This window comes from Neodiprion fabricii, chromosome 4, assembly GCF_021155785.1.
Source record: "Neodiprion fabricii isolate iyNeoFabr1 chromosome 4, iyNeoFabr1.1, whole genome shotgun sequence".
In the NCBI taxonomy this organism is placed as follows: domain Eukaryota; kingdom Metazoa; phylum Arthropoda; class Insecta; order Hymenoptera; family Diprionidae; genus Neodiprion; species Neodiprion fabricii.
The window spans coordinates 19,375,156-19,390,254 of record NC_060242.1 but is presented as its reverse complement, the minus strand read 5'-3'; the positions used below and the strand labels follow the sequence as shown (position 1 = coordinate 19,390,254).

Genomic DNA, 15,099 nt, shown 5'->3' with positions numbered 1-15,099 from the left:
AACAACTGACTACGTCGGTAAGAGAAGTTCTTCATGACCAACAACTATCGGGTGCAAGACGTTGGCAATATACCGTCGTCATAGCGAAATTGAAAAGCTGAGAAAATCCCGTACAAGACTTATGTATGTCGAAATTATACAAGGGAAAAATAAATGTCAGCAAATACGTGAACGTGTATCATTCATATTTACCTGAATATGTATATCAGATCTTTCATAGACGAAAGTAGTATCTGGAAGACCCTCAATTTATTTTTTTAAAGGTTTTTTTACAAATGTAACTTTGAGCTGGAGATATTTTGGAAAAGTTTCGAACCAATTCATTTTTAGTTCTATTTGTTTCATGAGTGTTGTTACGAAGAGTTTTTTGTTTTTTTTCGCTTTTTTGGGCACTTTTAAAGTTATGAATTGAAAATATTCAATGTCTCAGGGTTTGAAAATATCCGAAAGATTCTAAAACACTTTCCTTTTTGCTAGAAGCACGTTGAAAATACGTCGAAGGCGAAACCTATTTTACGAGTTTCTACCGAAATTTGGAAGCGGTAATTAGATTTTGAAAAAAATTGTGTAAGTTCTTGAATAAATATAAAAATGAATAATGAAAATCAATCTATCATGACTGGAAAAATTGAAAAAAAGAACACACTACAAAAAATCCCTAGCGATGTGACTTCTGCTAATAACTATAAAAGCAAGTGAAACAACATTTGTACTAAGCAAAAGAAGTGATATAGAAGAAATTCGAATAATGTGAGCTGAAATATCAACAGTCTGAGAACAGGTTTACATATTTAATTAGAATGTACTAGATGACCAAACTTAGGTTCTTTTATTCTAGCCCTTACATTTTTAGGCTCATTTTCCTCACTGATCAGGTTCCCATCAATTGCCTCAAAAATATGCAAGAAATCTTACCTATTGTTCAATAGTTTTTATCTTTTGATTCTTGCTGATTTTTCTGCCTTATCCTTGGCTAACTTTTATTCTAGTTTTTCACATTTTGTTACATTATATGTAAAATTGGTACGAGTTCAACATATACATCTAACCTCACGAATTGATACATGTAAGGTTCGAGAAATGTATATTATACAGAATTACTTCAAAGACGGTTTAGTTCTGGTGAAAATGAATTCCTCTCTAGAGTGATACGGAGTGTAAGGATCATTGACGTAGAATCTAGGCCTTCGCCAGAAATTGGTTACCATCGTGTCCAGCAGCCAAGATTGTGTAGCATTTACGAAGACGTGCTGTCTTAGCCGTCTTCTATTCGCTGGCGACTTCTTCCAGAGTTTCTTATGTCGGCCTGTCTTTGTGCGAATCCAACAACCCCTAAAGTAGTAACACATAAAATTAAAGAAACATTACTACAACATATATCAGAAACATCACCAAGGATTCAATTAGGGTGAGCTGCATTACTTTTTGGTAAGCAAAAATTACCCTTGTTACAGTTTTCTAAATAGGTTGCACAGAGATACTTGAAATCAATCTTGGTCTTTGTATCAAAAGGTTTGGGAACGGTTATTTGTTATTTCCTTTGTATGTTTTAAATAAATTCAAAAACCGGCTCTTAGTTGAGAATTTGTAAATGTGCATCGGGTTGTTTTACCACTTAGAAATTTAAGAATACAAAGTCATATCTGCGTATTTCTAATCAATGAAAGAAAACTTCATCAGTACAAAGATTACCAGTTCAGTCTGTAGAATCGCTTGATGACCGCCTTCACACATTTTCGTTTCCCTTTCTGGAGTGAAAACTTAGTCAACGTTCTCACAGGGACTTGCGTTGACTGAATAGGAACTGGCAAAAGTATCCCTGCTAGAGGTTCGCTGAGTGATAATAAGAAGGAATAAAAGACAGAATGAAATATGTAAAGTGTTATAAATTTCATTTAATGGCTGTTACCTGATTATCGAAACTCGCGAATCCTTAGCCGAGTCTACGAGGGGTCGAAAATAAGTAGAAAGGGCGCTGAAACATCGGCAATTTGTCGTCGCGGTCGTAAATCCAGCAGGGATGAGTTTAGAGAGATTTGAATATCCCGCGCTTACTCCGGCTGCGCGCGCAGTTCCAGCGGCTGGAAAATCAAAATGGCAGTGAGCTCAGCACTGCTAACTTAACCTCAAAACTTGTTGTAATCCAGCTGCAATTTCCCCCGCGGACGCCGTAAGAGCGTGAAATGTAGGTGGAAACACGGAGAGGCCGATTGCCAGGTTGAGGAACGAGCTGCGGTCGAAAAATCCCGGCGAAAACCGGGGCACTCACCTCGCCAAGCCAGACCGACGATGCGCAGCATTCTGCAGCCGCTCGGTTAGTTCCGCGATTCCGCGGTCCACGATCAGCTGTTTGACTGCTGGGCCCCACGTTAGACCGTCGTTCCTTTTTTCCCCCTTGGCTGAGCGACCGGCCGCCCGCGAAAAATGTTCCGAATTGGATTAAAATTCCCGTGCAACGGTCTGAATCGGGTACGTAGAGCGTCTTCCGCTGGTCCAAATCGCCAGCGAAATCATGCGTCTGTCCGTCGCTCGCGGTATCATCTCGTAGATTTTTTACACGTTTATTAATGTTTCCGGCCATGGCGAAGCTCGAGGGCTGACACGAAGGTCGGCCAAATCGCCTTCCTCGGCACCTCGGTTCGAGGATCGTCAGTGTTTTTTTTACTTTCACTTATTAACCAACACCTTGGCTGTCTCCCATCGGTTTCCGTTGGGAAAGTTTCAGTCGTGTTGATATCTTCATTGGCTTCTCTTCTGATCCGATGACAAGATGGCTTGACTCAGACACAGCAGCTTACATAATTCTATGTTACTCTGATCAACTTCGCGTCATATGTACTAACACCCTGACCCTATGTCTTCAGGTTAAGAAACACGGGTATTCCAGACTCTATCTGCTCAACGCCAGGTATCACGAGACACGAACTCCCATCAAATGCGAACCCGATGGCAGGTGAGAATCGATTCTCTGTTTTCATTCGGCGCCACTCTTGTCAGTTTCTGGTTCGATCCCCACTTTGATGTGTCAATACTTAAAAATTTATCGTGTCGAAACCTTGACGTTGAAAACTTCACAGCAAACCAAGTTTTCATATGATGTGGCTCAGCACGATATAACTGCAACCCTATTATCAAATCTGATATTTTGCCCCTATTTCATTGATTTTATTCATTTATTTATTACTTTGTATTTGACTCGTAGTTAAATTTCTTCGAAGCAAAACGCTGGCGCAGTTGAGATCCTCAGAAATTACTTAATGACAAAAGCACCGATGGTTTGAGTCAAGGGTTGTATCAAATAGTACTGCGATTGGTTTTTCTTGAATCCTCTAGCGTCAAAGTTTCACAGACCTTATATTTTCCCCTTTTAATTATCCAGAAACAGATTTGAACTAGATTTTATCTCAAAAACATTTCCTCGATTCATTGCAGTTTGTTTAAGCTGGTATTTTTTTTGGCAACGTGTAAATTACAGTGGCCAGTTTCTGCTTTCAGACTTCTAAAGGACGTTAAACTTACGTCCAGATTTTCTGGACCTAAGTATTCGACCGAAGCACCAAAAAGGTATTTGAAATGTGTGAACCGAGATATTCGGTCAGCTTGCATGTTGTAAAAGTATATTTTTCTGCTGTTTAACGAGACTACCGGTTTTGTTTGCATGTGGGGGTTTTGATAGTGGGTGAAATTTGAAAATAAAACCACATTTTCGGCCTGTAATTTCTTTACTCTTGAATGAGGTTTTAATCATTCTGCTTATAATTATTTATGCCAAATTTGCATGATGTGAAGTATTGAAAAAATAATTGCATTACAATCATTAATTTCCTAACGTCAAATCTTCTGCAGAGAGAAAACCCGAGGTTCAGGTGGCCTGATAACACTCGGAGCTTTGACAATCGGAACGTTTGGTATTCTCGCTTATGCCAAGCAAGATCCAGAGTTCAGAGAAACGTTGGAAAAATGGATTCCCGGCAGCAACAAAGTGATCCAAATCATCTTTCAAGAGGAACGATCACTCTTCGATTCTCTGAGAGATCTTTACGAGAGAATTACGCAAAGGTAATCATAGTACGATCAAAATACTTTTCTAAGATAACTTGAGCACTAAACACCTGATTCAAATTTTGACTGGTTCATTTTTCACGAACTTTATTGATGAGATAAAAACTGAAACAAACAATGCAATAAAGCGGAACCTGACAATAGAACTCCATCTAAAAGTTTTCGTTAAAAATGGCTCATTCGACTATCTTTTTGCAGCTCCAGTCAGCCAGATTGGAATCCATCGGAAGTAGGGAAGAATCCAGTGATATCAGCCTGTAAGAGGACCATAGAGAATTATATACGTGAGCCCTGTCCCTCCCATCCTTATTATCCTTACTTGCTGATTAAAAGATTATGGTACAGTTCAAATGCTGCATAATCGTGCATGGCTTAAAGAAAATCCGATTCGCTTACTACCAGTATGATACAAAACAAGCTGAAGCAGTCAATACTGTGAATGAAAATTCGGACCGAACTGTGCCATGTAGTTTCTCCCAGGTTACACTGCCCTGCATGATTATTTTTAAACATTAATTACTGACTTACAAACTGTAATTTGGTAACTTGACTAATTATTTGAACTGAAAGCGAGTGAAAAACATTGTGTATGTGTCGAGTGGACAACTGCACAACTTACTCGACTAACAATTCATGTGTTGCTTTAGCTCCGAAATCAGCATTTGAGACATTGTCTGATGTTAAGGAACCGCCGAAGAATGAACAGTTTTACCAAATCCGCTTCGTCGGGGACCCAAAAGACGAAGTTGAACTCGGTACGTTGATAACGACGGTCAACGCCTATTTTTGCTAATTATTTTCCACTAAAAACAGCTTTCGAATAACGTATAACTGTCCCAATAGTCCAGAAACCTAACAATATTCCCAAGCTCGTTACTAGCAACAAATTATTCACCACTGCGCACATTTTACAGCTTCGAAAGAGGTTTCTTCACCAGCCAAGGATCATCAGGACACTTTGCTGCCTGAAAATCTTGTTGAACTTGAGGCGTCCTGTGGACAGGCTGCTGCAAGAGCCATCGAAGCTTATCATACAGCAACGTGCGCGATCGAGAAGTACAATAAAGACGTAGTCAAAGTAGTAGAAAACACCGAAAACACAGATGTTCAATTTTGGGACAGGTGAGAATGCGAGCATCAGTTCGATATCGTTGAGAAGTTATAAAATCCAACAAAGTCTGTAAAACTCTAGTTTCAGTTTGACTCTAAATTTTTTTCATGTTTTTACTTATGTTCTTGTGTGTTTTTGTTCTTTATATAAAAGATTGAAGGATGCGACAGAGGCAAGGAAAAAGGCGCTGGCCGAGGCGGAGAACAGCGCAGGCGAGGCTTTGCGTTCTTTGAGAACATTGTCGAGCCTGATCGACGACCCGAAGCTCGCTGCATCCCCTGTTTCGAAAACAGTCGCGAGACGAAACATCAAGAAGATAATCGACGACGTTGACGAGGCAAAGCAGAAGTTTGACAAAGAGGCGCAGAGCGCCAATGTCACCGAAAGGTATTGGAAACAGGTTCTCAGAGCGAGAAAAAACTTCGAAGACGAGCTGGAAATTCTTTTCCCAAAAGTCAACATCGCCGAGAAGAAATTCTCCGTCGACGAGGATTCCTTCGACCTTTTCGTACTCCACATGTATCACAAAGTTAACGCTCTGACCAAGGAACTTCAACGACTTCAGGTGAGAATCAGCTATTTAAAAGATGCGAAACACGAATAAAAAGAAGAAAAAATAGTCGAAGGTCTATAAAGTTAAAAAATGGGCCAACACCTTTTTTTCTGTATTTCAATCGCGGCAAATGCAAATTCCGACTCTGAAAACCATTCAAAAGTTAACTGATACTTTAGACTTCAGATTTTATTGATATTAAGCATTTTGTTACTCACTGTCATTGTTTCCTTTAGACGGTAAATGCCGCGAAACTGGAGCACGCGTTAAAATTGGTTGGTGACGAAGCTGAGCGAGCCAAAATTGAAGCTCAGATCTGCAACGAAGTAAACAAGGAAAGGCAGATTCTGCAGGATGATTTCGCAAAGAAGGTAAGAGGCAACGATTTTCCAAAATCAATTTGGCACCAGCAAATGTGAGCCAGATTTTGTTAGCTGTAGTAGAGCTTGTGCATGACAGAAACATTGATAAATAAATGTTCTTACCTCTGAACAGATCTATTTTTAATAGACACAAAAAAACTGAAAAGTATAATTCACTTTGCGTTTTTATCAATAGTACTAACTTCCAACAAATTTCAATACAATGAATCGTCAATAAGCGGAAATAGTGTGGAGTTGTGAATTGTTCGATAGGCTTTAAACCGTTTAATCGTTTGAAAATTGTTATAAATTGAGGAAAAAGTGACCAATGTTAAGAAAATTCAGAAAAATCGATTATTTATTTAGGAAATTGATGCCAAAAACTGTATCGAATGTGTAAGTAAATATGAAGTAATCGGTCCATGCTTGGTTGGATAATTAAAACGGTGGGAAGCGCTCACAATGAAAACGAATGGTAGAAAGTTGTGCAAAGAAAATGTTTTCAAACAAGTCACTGAACTCCGAACTTGACTGCCCTTGAATTTTTTGCTGATTCTGTTTTTTTTCACTTTTCGTTTTTCGCACTGAAACTTTGAAAATAAACCTGTTAATATGATTAATTAGAAACACTTCTCCGCGATATTGGTAAGTAAGAAAAAATGGTAAGGCTCGATAAACGGCTAGCCTTTACGTTAGCGGCCAGCGTTGATCTTCTGAATATTTTTTTGTTTGTTTTAGTTTCTATATAATTTGACAGGTATTGACACAGTCGTAATTTTCGATTTGATCAATTGTTCGAAGGAAAGTTCGGCTGAATTAAAAGAGCTTAAAAAGCGTCGCGGAGTCTTGCGCGAAAAAATGAACGAGAATAAAGTTATTAACGTTAACGCCACAAAAAATTGAAACGAAAATCACTTTTTGTAATTTTTTGAATGACTTTGAAGGGTTTAAGTTCCAAAATATGAGAATGTTCTGTTTCATTATGGTTGAAGGGATTACTCCTAGAATTTATTTCTCAACAAAAAATTATTTGATTGAATTCGAATTCATTTTATTCAAAAGCGTGTAGATCCAGTTTCATTTCCATCCTTTTTTAATTAGAATCAATTGAAAGGAAGCATTGTTATTACCAATAACGTCAATCATTTCGGTCGATGTTTTGCGGTGTGCACGGTATCTCAAAAACGGCATAACCGATTTAATTCAAATTTGAGGACAATATTCTCGAAGACTTTATCTTTTTTACCACAATCCGGATTTGTATTTTCTAAAAAATGGTTATCATTTGTAGTTGAAATTCGACTTATCGTCCGGTATTTATGACGTCTTTTATTTAATTACGAAAAAACGTGATAATTATAAGAAAAGTAAGATCTTGGCAAAAAGGATCAACTATCCAAGGATATTGTATGTAAATTTGAAGTACATCAGCTGAGCCGTTTTTGAGATCTTGTGGGCATGGCGAAACATGTCACCGATCGAAATGGTTTACATTGTTGCCAATGAATATTCTTCCTATCAATTTATTTTAATGAAAAAATACGTAAGTGATACTGGATCTACATAATTTTGAATAAAATAAACACCAATTGAATTGAATAATTGGTTTACGAGTTATAAACATCACGCTCAATGCACCTTAATGGGATGCTATAGTCAATCCTTACCGACGGCGTTAAATCTCCTCTATTTAGGCCATTATCAGAAGCTGTGGATGGCAACGGAAAAGCGGGCACAATACATGCAATTCTGAACCAAAAAACGCCGATACATTTTGATTTTACGGCAAAAATGCATCGGTGTGTTTCTGTCGAGAATTGCATGTAAAATTCGGCTACCAATCCTTTTTTTCATTCGTGATCCGCAGACTTGGATAAAATTTAGTGACATATAAAAGTTCACGTCTAAATTAAATATGGCATTCCCTCAATGAATCTCACGCAATCCCAAAGTTCTAAACAACGATTCGTCCCTTAAAAATACGTACCTAGTTACGTCAACGTCACGGGTCCCAAATCTTTACGAAAGTAACGTACGGATGCAAATATCGTCGGCACGTCGCCGCCTCTTTGATACCCAGATAAAGGATTTCGGAGGGTGCATGCATGCCTGCATGCATTCATGCATCCATCCAGAGTTCGAAATTCGACTCCGTACGTAGTGTGAGCGAGAGAAAAATAGAGAAGTCCAGAAATGGATAGAGATGTGGATAAGGGGGCGATGCGGCGAGAGGCGCGGGTCACCGGGTTAGTCCCGCAGCCTTTTGCAAGTTGACGATATTGCGCGAGGAGAGGACGAGGAGTGCGGTTCCTCTTTCCCTCCTCCTCCTCACCAGCCACCAGCCACCCTTTTCCCCGAAAGAGATAATATTGCCTCCTGCCTCGCGGAATATTGGCCCATGGCCAAATGGAAATAGATAAAAAGTTCACCGTTATGCCGTGGATCCGCTGCAGTGGACCTTCCATTATTGATGGAGTAGCTAATAGGCGTACTCGGACCGCATTCGGCCATTGTCGCACCGTCGATTGTTGTCCAAATTCCAACCAGGTCCTCTGATGTACCCACAACAATATTTAAAATTAGCCTACTCTTTCCTCCTATTCTCTGTTCTTACCGAATTTTCCTATACCCCAACTTTGTGTCTATGGTACCTCAGTTTTACTCATCGTTCTAGTTTGCTTTCTAGTTATTTTTATTTATTTATTTCAAGTAATTTTCAATTATCACAATGAGGAAAATTTCATTTGTCATAGTAACTAGAAAAATTCATTAAAACAGGTATCGTTAGAAAAAAATTGTTTGAATATTTTTGGAATTACGTAACCGTCACTAAAAATTTTTCTTAGTGCATAATTTTCAGTGATTACTAAAAAAAAATTTTGAACACATCAAACATTTTTCTTCAATATTATATACAACAAAGTAAATTATTCGTTAGAATTATTCCAAGTCAATGAGACACATCATCTGTACTTTCAACGACTTTTCTAGTTTTCTCTTTATTTCGAGGCACTCGCACTTATCGCTTTACAAGCTCAAGTGCCGTTAGAAAAAAAAAGTATAGAGGCAGAGAAAATATTTAATCGCTTCTTTGAGGAGAGGCAAGAAATTTCGTGGATAAAAATTGTTGCAAGAGCTTGATTCAGCGCAACCTAATAAAACGTGTACACATCTGTCTATGATATTACGTAAGTAGTTCGCGATGTTCGGACGGTTACGAAGTTGATGTTGCCACTGCTAACGAAGCCCTTTAGCATAACTTGGCACGGAGTTTAATGATCCTTATGCAAATAACCTTACTTATGATCGGAATTTACATCCGTGAAACTTTATCGCAAGTCCCTTACATTATATATATAGTAAAGGGAATTTTTTTTTTCCCGATTTGAGCATCATTTTCTTTTTATAAAATTTAAACTTAAATTCGTTTTCTTCGTTTCGTTCTTGAATTTAAAGGAAAATCGAATTTCATCATGATGAAGTTTCTTTTTATTGTATTTTTTACCACAAGAAATCGTTATTAAACATAAAGCTTGAGAAAAAATTTGACCTTGAAAAACAAACTTAAAAAAAAAAAAAATGTACTCTGCATTTTCATACCATTTTCGAATCGTGACGAAAAGATGTGTTTTTATTAAAGTTGTCAAATTTAAGAACGTCCATCTTCGTATCAAGGATATTTCGGGTCATCGCAGTTTTATAAAATGTCGGAAAAAATTCGAAAAGTTATACGTATCGTTTTGATCGAAACAAATCAAAAATTAAATTGGACGTCAGAATGTCAGGGGGTCAGGCCAATGACCCGTTGGTTTGCCGTGGAATGCCCCATATATATTTTGTACGCATAGATGCGTACGAAACGTGTGTTCAAGACATGCAAATTCGCATATAATGCGATTAATCATTTTTTTTTTTTTTTTTTCACTATATAAGAAAGGAACGAAAAATAAAAATGTACAGATACATATAATACAAGCAGATGTGAGTTTTACCCTGTAGATACAATCTCGTAACGAGCTTTACGTTTAATACCGATTTTGACGAATTTGTAAGACAGTATTTTTTATACAACGAGAAGTCAAGATTAGGTAAAAACTTGGCAGATGAATAGTTTGAAAATCTGTTCCATGCTTTTTATTTCCTCAGTGCATGTAGCAGCTGACTATATTACTGATTCAATTTACATATCGAATTCCACCGTGCAAGTTTTATAGTTCAACTTGTGCAGGCACGATTGATTAAATATTTCTTTTCAAAGTACCTCGAATGGATGAATTGTATATTCAATATCGAATTATATACACAGCGGCAGTATAAATACATGTGATGAGGTATATTTGAATATGAAAAACAAGTTATTCGCTCAAGTTCGATCAGCAATTTCGAGCGTCCGCAACGTTAGGAAGAGAAATAGTTTTAATTTTCCGGCAAATAAATTGGTTTTCGTGAGTGCAAGTGGTGAATTTTTTTTTTTTTCCCAAACTAGAACTTTATTGCGTTTTTTCTTAATTCCTTTATTTATTTTTTTTTGCTGGATTCTCCTCTGCATACTTTTCTCCACTTTACGTGATAATTCGGTTGAATATAAAGTTTTCCGAACTGCAAAGAAGAAGAAAAACCGTTCAAAAAGAAACTCTGTGACAGAAATACATACACATACATATATACGTACGTCTTAAAATTGTCTGCCCGGCTTCTCAGTCTTATACCGCTATTGATCGTTATACCACGTATAGGTATAGACGTAGATATCGAAAAATTGAAGTTGATTGATTATCGTTTCTCGACGCAGCGCCGAGAGTTTCGAAGTTTCGGATTATCACGTGTTCAAATAAAAAATGTTGGATCCAGATTCTCATGGCTGGTATGATACCGAAATACAAGTTACATCGAATTTAAATATATATATATATATAATATATTAGGGTGGTCGTTGAAAAAGTAATTTTTGAATTTCGACTAGCGCGCCAATCAAATCGGCTTCAAATAATTCGAAAATAATTCCCCAATTTTTCCAGCGTTTACCTCAACTCTAACCCGCGCCGCAAAGAAGGTGGATTTTTTCCCATTTAAAATACATGTGTTTCGGACACATTCTCAGCATGTATTTTATTATAAGAGTAGTAATGTTGAAAAAAATCTGTAACTGCAAGGTTTTAATGTGCATTGCTGATAATGTCTGGGAAAAATTTATATCGTCATACCAGACAATCCAGACGAATCGCATATCCTTGAAATCTGGCTTTTTTCCATTTTGAAGAAGTGCAGTTTATTTAGATTACCTGGTAACGTGATGTGATTTTTTTCTCAGACAGTGGCATTTACGCACAATAAAATCTCGCAGTTAGAGATTTTTTTCAACGTCATTACTCTTACAATAAAATATAATCTGAGAATGTGTCCGAAACATCTGTAGTTTAAATGGGGAAATCCATGATCTTGAGGCCACGCGTTAGATTTCAAATAAGAATCGGAAAAAATTGGGAAATTATTTTTGAATTATTTGGAGCTGATTTGGAGAGCGCGCCGGTCTGAATTCAAAAATGACCTTTTTAAGGACTGCTCTGATATCTGTACATATGTTGTTTTTCTTTTTGTATAAGCATACATTATGTGTACGAATTGTCATCATTTTATCGTTTCGAGTACGAGAAAGAAACGAGGAAAAAGAAAAGTTTTACCGATCGTTTGAAAAGTTTGTCAATTTTTAACTACTCTCATTTATTTCTATAATATAAAAACCTGGATCTGGGTTCAAACTGAGAATAAGTTTTGTAGCTATAATTTAAGATTCTAGTATATGTTGCTATTCTATTCGGTTACGGTAATTCGTACTATATTTTTCTCAGACTAATGCGATAATTTGAGATATGCGCAACAATGAATTGATTTCAAAGTTTCATTTAACCGAACAAAAAAAAAAAGAAAAAAATGTAGCGAATCAAACAAACAGATTCAATATCGCATTAACCAGAAAATATAGTATCGTCAACTACAATTACACGAAATAGAATCGAACTTTTTAATACCCATGAGAATTTTTCTCTCTGCGGTAATAATCGAAGAATTTTAATAATACAGCCGATAACAGTGAATAAAATCGATAATTAAATGTGTAAAATAAAAATACGTCACTGTATACATATATTATCGCTGGTCATTTGGTGGTCGTACTAAACTTCCAGCAGGGGGAAAACGCGTGCGGTTTTCGAATCGTTGCCGCGACCACAAAAATCATCATCCCCTGGTGTACCGCAGTCTACACACGCATATATACATTCGCATGCCTATATATCTTGTTTTATGTCCACCGAACGTCCGCTGATATAGCCAAAATATTTCACGTAGCTGTACAGTCAAATTTAATCCTGGTTTACCGCATGCGTGGCGTGTAGGTAAAATAAGTTACGTTATACGATCCACTGAAGCAGCTTTTATTCCGTATCGTGTACATATACGCGAATGTATTATGCGTATTATTGATATACGTACGGCATAATTTTTGAGTAATTTATTCTCTTGTGCGCACAAAGTATCGATTTATTTGGTTAATTTTTTTTTTTCTGCTAACGGATCAGCGACTTTTCACTCAGACTTTCTTTCCGCGTCGTTTTTTTTTATATATACTTGTACTTTAAAACCGTTATGTCACGATTTTTAATTGTCGCAGCAATTTAGAAATAGCTGTGATTTATGGTGATTTCAAACTATCCGTTTTGCCACTTCTAATGATTAATAGTAATGATTCCATGTGATTTTCTTGTACCTTGCAGATTTCGTCTTGTTCCAAATTCATTTCCACACCAAGGTTTAAATAGAACGAGCGTAAAACAAAAAAGAGAGAGAAACCGCGCCCGCGTTGGGTTTTAATTTTCATTAATTACTTTTATTTACCGGAGTTAAAAATATTTGAAGCTGTAGTTCAAATTTTACCCGAACAAGGCAACAAGAAAGTTTCTTTGGAAAAATTTTTTCTGCTTTTCATACGTACGTGAAGTTAACAATGATAATTGCAAAATTTACAGTCAATTCAACATCCCTATTTTCGATGTACAAACAACACAGACGTACCTTGGCACACAAAATGACGTCACACATATATTATATACGTTTTTTGAACCTGTCGTATAATCCGCTCCGTCTTTATTTCAATCTAATAGAGAAAAAGGAATTGCCCAAATAGTTTGTCCCTGAACTATACCGAATTACAAAACGACAAGAGAACAAAAACAAAAATAAAAACCGAAAATTAAAAAAAAAAAAGAAAACTCCCCCAATAATTAAAGTGAAAATCGAGACAAAATCCGGTGCAAATAATTTGACTCTGATTAATAACGTCCCGGGTATATAATTATCCATGGCGTTATTATAATAACACACACAGGCATATTATTATTTCACCCAGCCATTGAGAGAGAGAGAGAGCTTAAAGTTGCCCCGGTTAGGCAGTGACCCGGGTGAAATCTGCTCTCTCTCGATCCCTGCGTTTGCCCTTCCGCCCTTTTCACCCTTTCCCTTTCACGTGTGATCGGATTGATGTATTTTGTGTGCACGACGTATGTACGCCCCCCCCCCCCCCCCCCTTCTGCAGCCGTAGCCCTTTTCTCTCCCTGTATCCGTGTTGTTCGCGGATACTCCTAGAGGAGTGATACTTCACCGGATGACCCCTCTGTGTACCCGTCTACGAGTACACGAATCAATATGTATGTATAGATATAATGTGTGTACGCATTTTAACACAGAGCGGAAGTTCGAAGGCGTTACTTTTACCCCGTTAGAAACTCGCTTTATTCTTAATCTTGGTGGGATTTTTTTTTTAATGTCAAAAAAAGTGACGAATCATCTCATTTCTCACAGTTGCTAAGAAATTATTTTCATATAATCGGATACTGTATGGTTATAATTGGGAATTGATTTGTGGCACTGATGTGACATCTGGTGGGGATAAAATGCGGTAATCCCAAATTGGACATATTTAATTACGAACGATATTCTTCGTCGTTTCTTTTGCGATAAATCGATCTTGTGTTTCCATTTTTTGTGTTTCCATAATTGACTTGAAACAGTCCACTGATAACCCAGTTTTTGACGCTATTATTGATTTTCGTTTTCAATAACGGTTTTAATACTGCTGGATTTACAAGGAAATTTGAAATTATTAGTATAATTATTAGTGTGATTATCAATTTTGTCAATTGTCACTTTTCTGGTTATTGCAATGTTGAGTTTGTTTGTTTAGTTTCGTGTCTCTTTTTCAAATTACAGCAACAGTTTTAACATATAGTACGACTGATCGTAATCGAAAATAATAGTAACACATGTAACTAGATTTTCTAGTTACAATTACAAAACTAATTTCCATTTTGTACCTAGAATCGTATTTTTCTGTTACGGTAAAACGTAAAAATAGTCAAAGACCGCACGGTAAATATAAGTAAAAATTTTACTCGACACATTTTTGGGGAAACTCGTTATTCCGTAAATTTAAAATTCTGTTTTGAAATTCGGTGGAAATCGAACGACGCTGCAGTCTTATCGAAATCGCGTTCTGTAAATTCAAATTCTATAAAACTCCGAAATTGCTGTACAGCAATATTTTTCTTCATCGTTTTGTCAGACGTCGATGTTACCAACTTTAACCTCGTATAAAAGTTGATTGCAAAGAAAATGAAAAGAAGATAAGACAAGGCTGTAAAACAGTATGTTTCGTGTCAATTTTCATCGTCTAAAAAACCAATTCCATTATACTATAAAAGTACAATCGAGTATGATAAGAATCGAGGTTAAATCTTCCGTTGTTAATTCTTGTGACTCGAAAACATAAAGATTCTGTGAAATTCGTAACATTCGTTACTGACCGAAATCAATCATGTAAAAAAGTGATGAACAATAAAAACAGCAACGACACAAAATTTTCCTCAAGTTTTCCGGATGAAAGGGTGAAAAAAAAAAATAAATGAAATAAATGTACGTTAAAAACAAAAACAGAAACTTATAAATTTTGTTCTAAA

General features: G+C 36.7%; 2 protein-coding genes across 3 annotated transcripts in view; one reads left to right on the top strand and one right to left on the bottom strand.

Moving 5' to 3' along the window:
- Positions 1 to 806: 806 nt before the first annotated feature.
- On the bottom strand, positions 807 to 2,411 carry LOC124180534 (39S ribosomal protein L35, mitochondrial). The gene is made up of 4 exons (XM_046566177.1): positions 2,270 to 2,411; positions 1,910 to 2,081; positions 1,693 to 1,833; positions 807 to 1,332 (listed from the first exon to the last, which is right to left on the bottom strand). The coding sequence occupies exons 1-4, from the start codon at positions 2,298 to 2,300 to the stop codon at positions 1,098 to 1,100; spliced, it is 579 nt and encodes a 192-aa protein (XP_046422133.1). The 5' UTR covers positions 2,301 to 2,411; the 3' UTR covers positions 807 to 1,097.
- LOC124180519 (MICOS complex subunit Mic60) overlaps positions 2,335 to 15,099 on the top strand; it is a 45,225-nt gene continuing 32,460 nt past the window's right edge. Inside the window, exons 1-9 of one of the 2 annotated variants that reach the window (XM_046566149.1) lie at positions 2,335 to 2,469; positions 2,865 to 2,953; positions 3,496 to 3,564; positions 3,847 to 4,059; positions 4,261 to 4,319; positions 4,710 to 4,817; positions 4,977 to 5,184; positions 5,327 to 5,738; positions 5,963 to 6,097. In XM_046566149.1, coding sequence (XP_046422105.1) covers positions 2,425 to 2,469; positions 2,865 to 2,953; positions 3,496 to 3,564; positions 3,847 to 4,059; positions 4,261 to 4,319; positions 4,710 to 4,817; positions 4,977 to 5,184; positions 5,327 to 5,738; positions 5,963 to 6,097 — 1,338 coding nt within the window. In that variant the 5' untranslated portion in view covers positions 2,335 to 2,424. The remainder of the gene's footprint in view (positions 2,470 to 2,864; positions 2,954 to 3,495; positions 3,565 to 3,846; positions 4,060 to 4,260; positions 4,320 to 4,709; positions 4,818 to 4,976; positions 5,185 to 5,326; positions 5,739 to 5,962; positions 6,098 to 15,099) is intronic. The other variant, XM_046566150.1, reaches the window with a different exon arrangement.

Coding starts and splice junctions, on each gene's coding strand:
- LOC124180534 (XM_046566177.1), bottom strand. CDS start 2,300: ATGCTGCGCATCGTCGGTCTGGCTTGGCGAG. Junction 1,834..1,909: donor TCGCGAGTTTCGATAATCAG/GTAACAGCCATT, acceptor ATTATCACTCAG/CGAACCTCTAGCAGGGATAC. Junction 1,333..1,692: donor CGATTCTACAGACTGAACTG/GTAATCTTTGTA, acceptor TTACTACTTTAG/GGGTTGTTGGATTCGCACAA.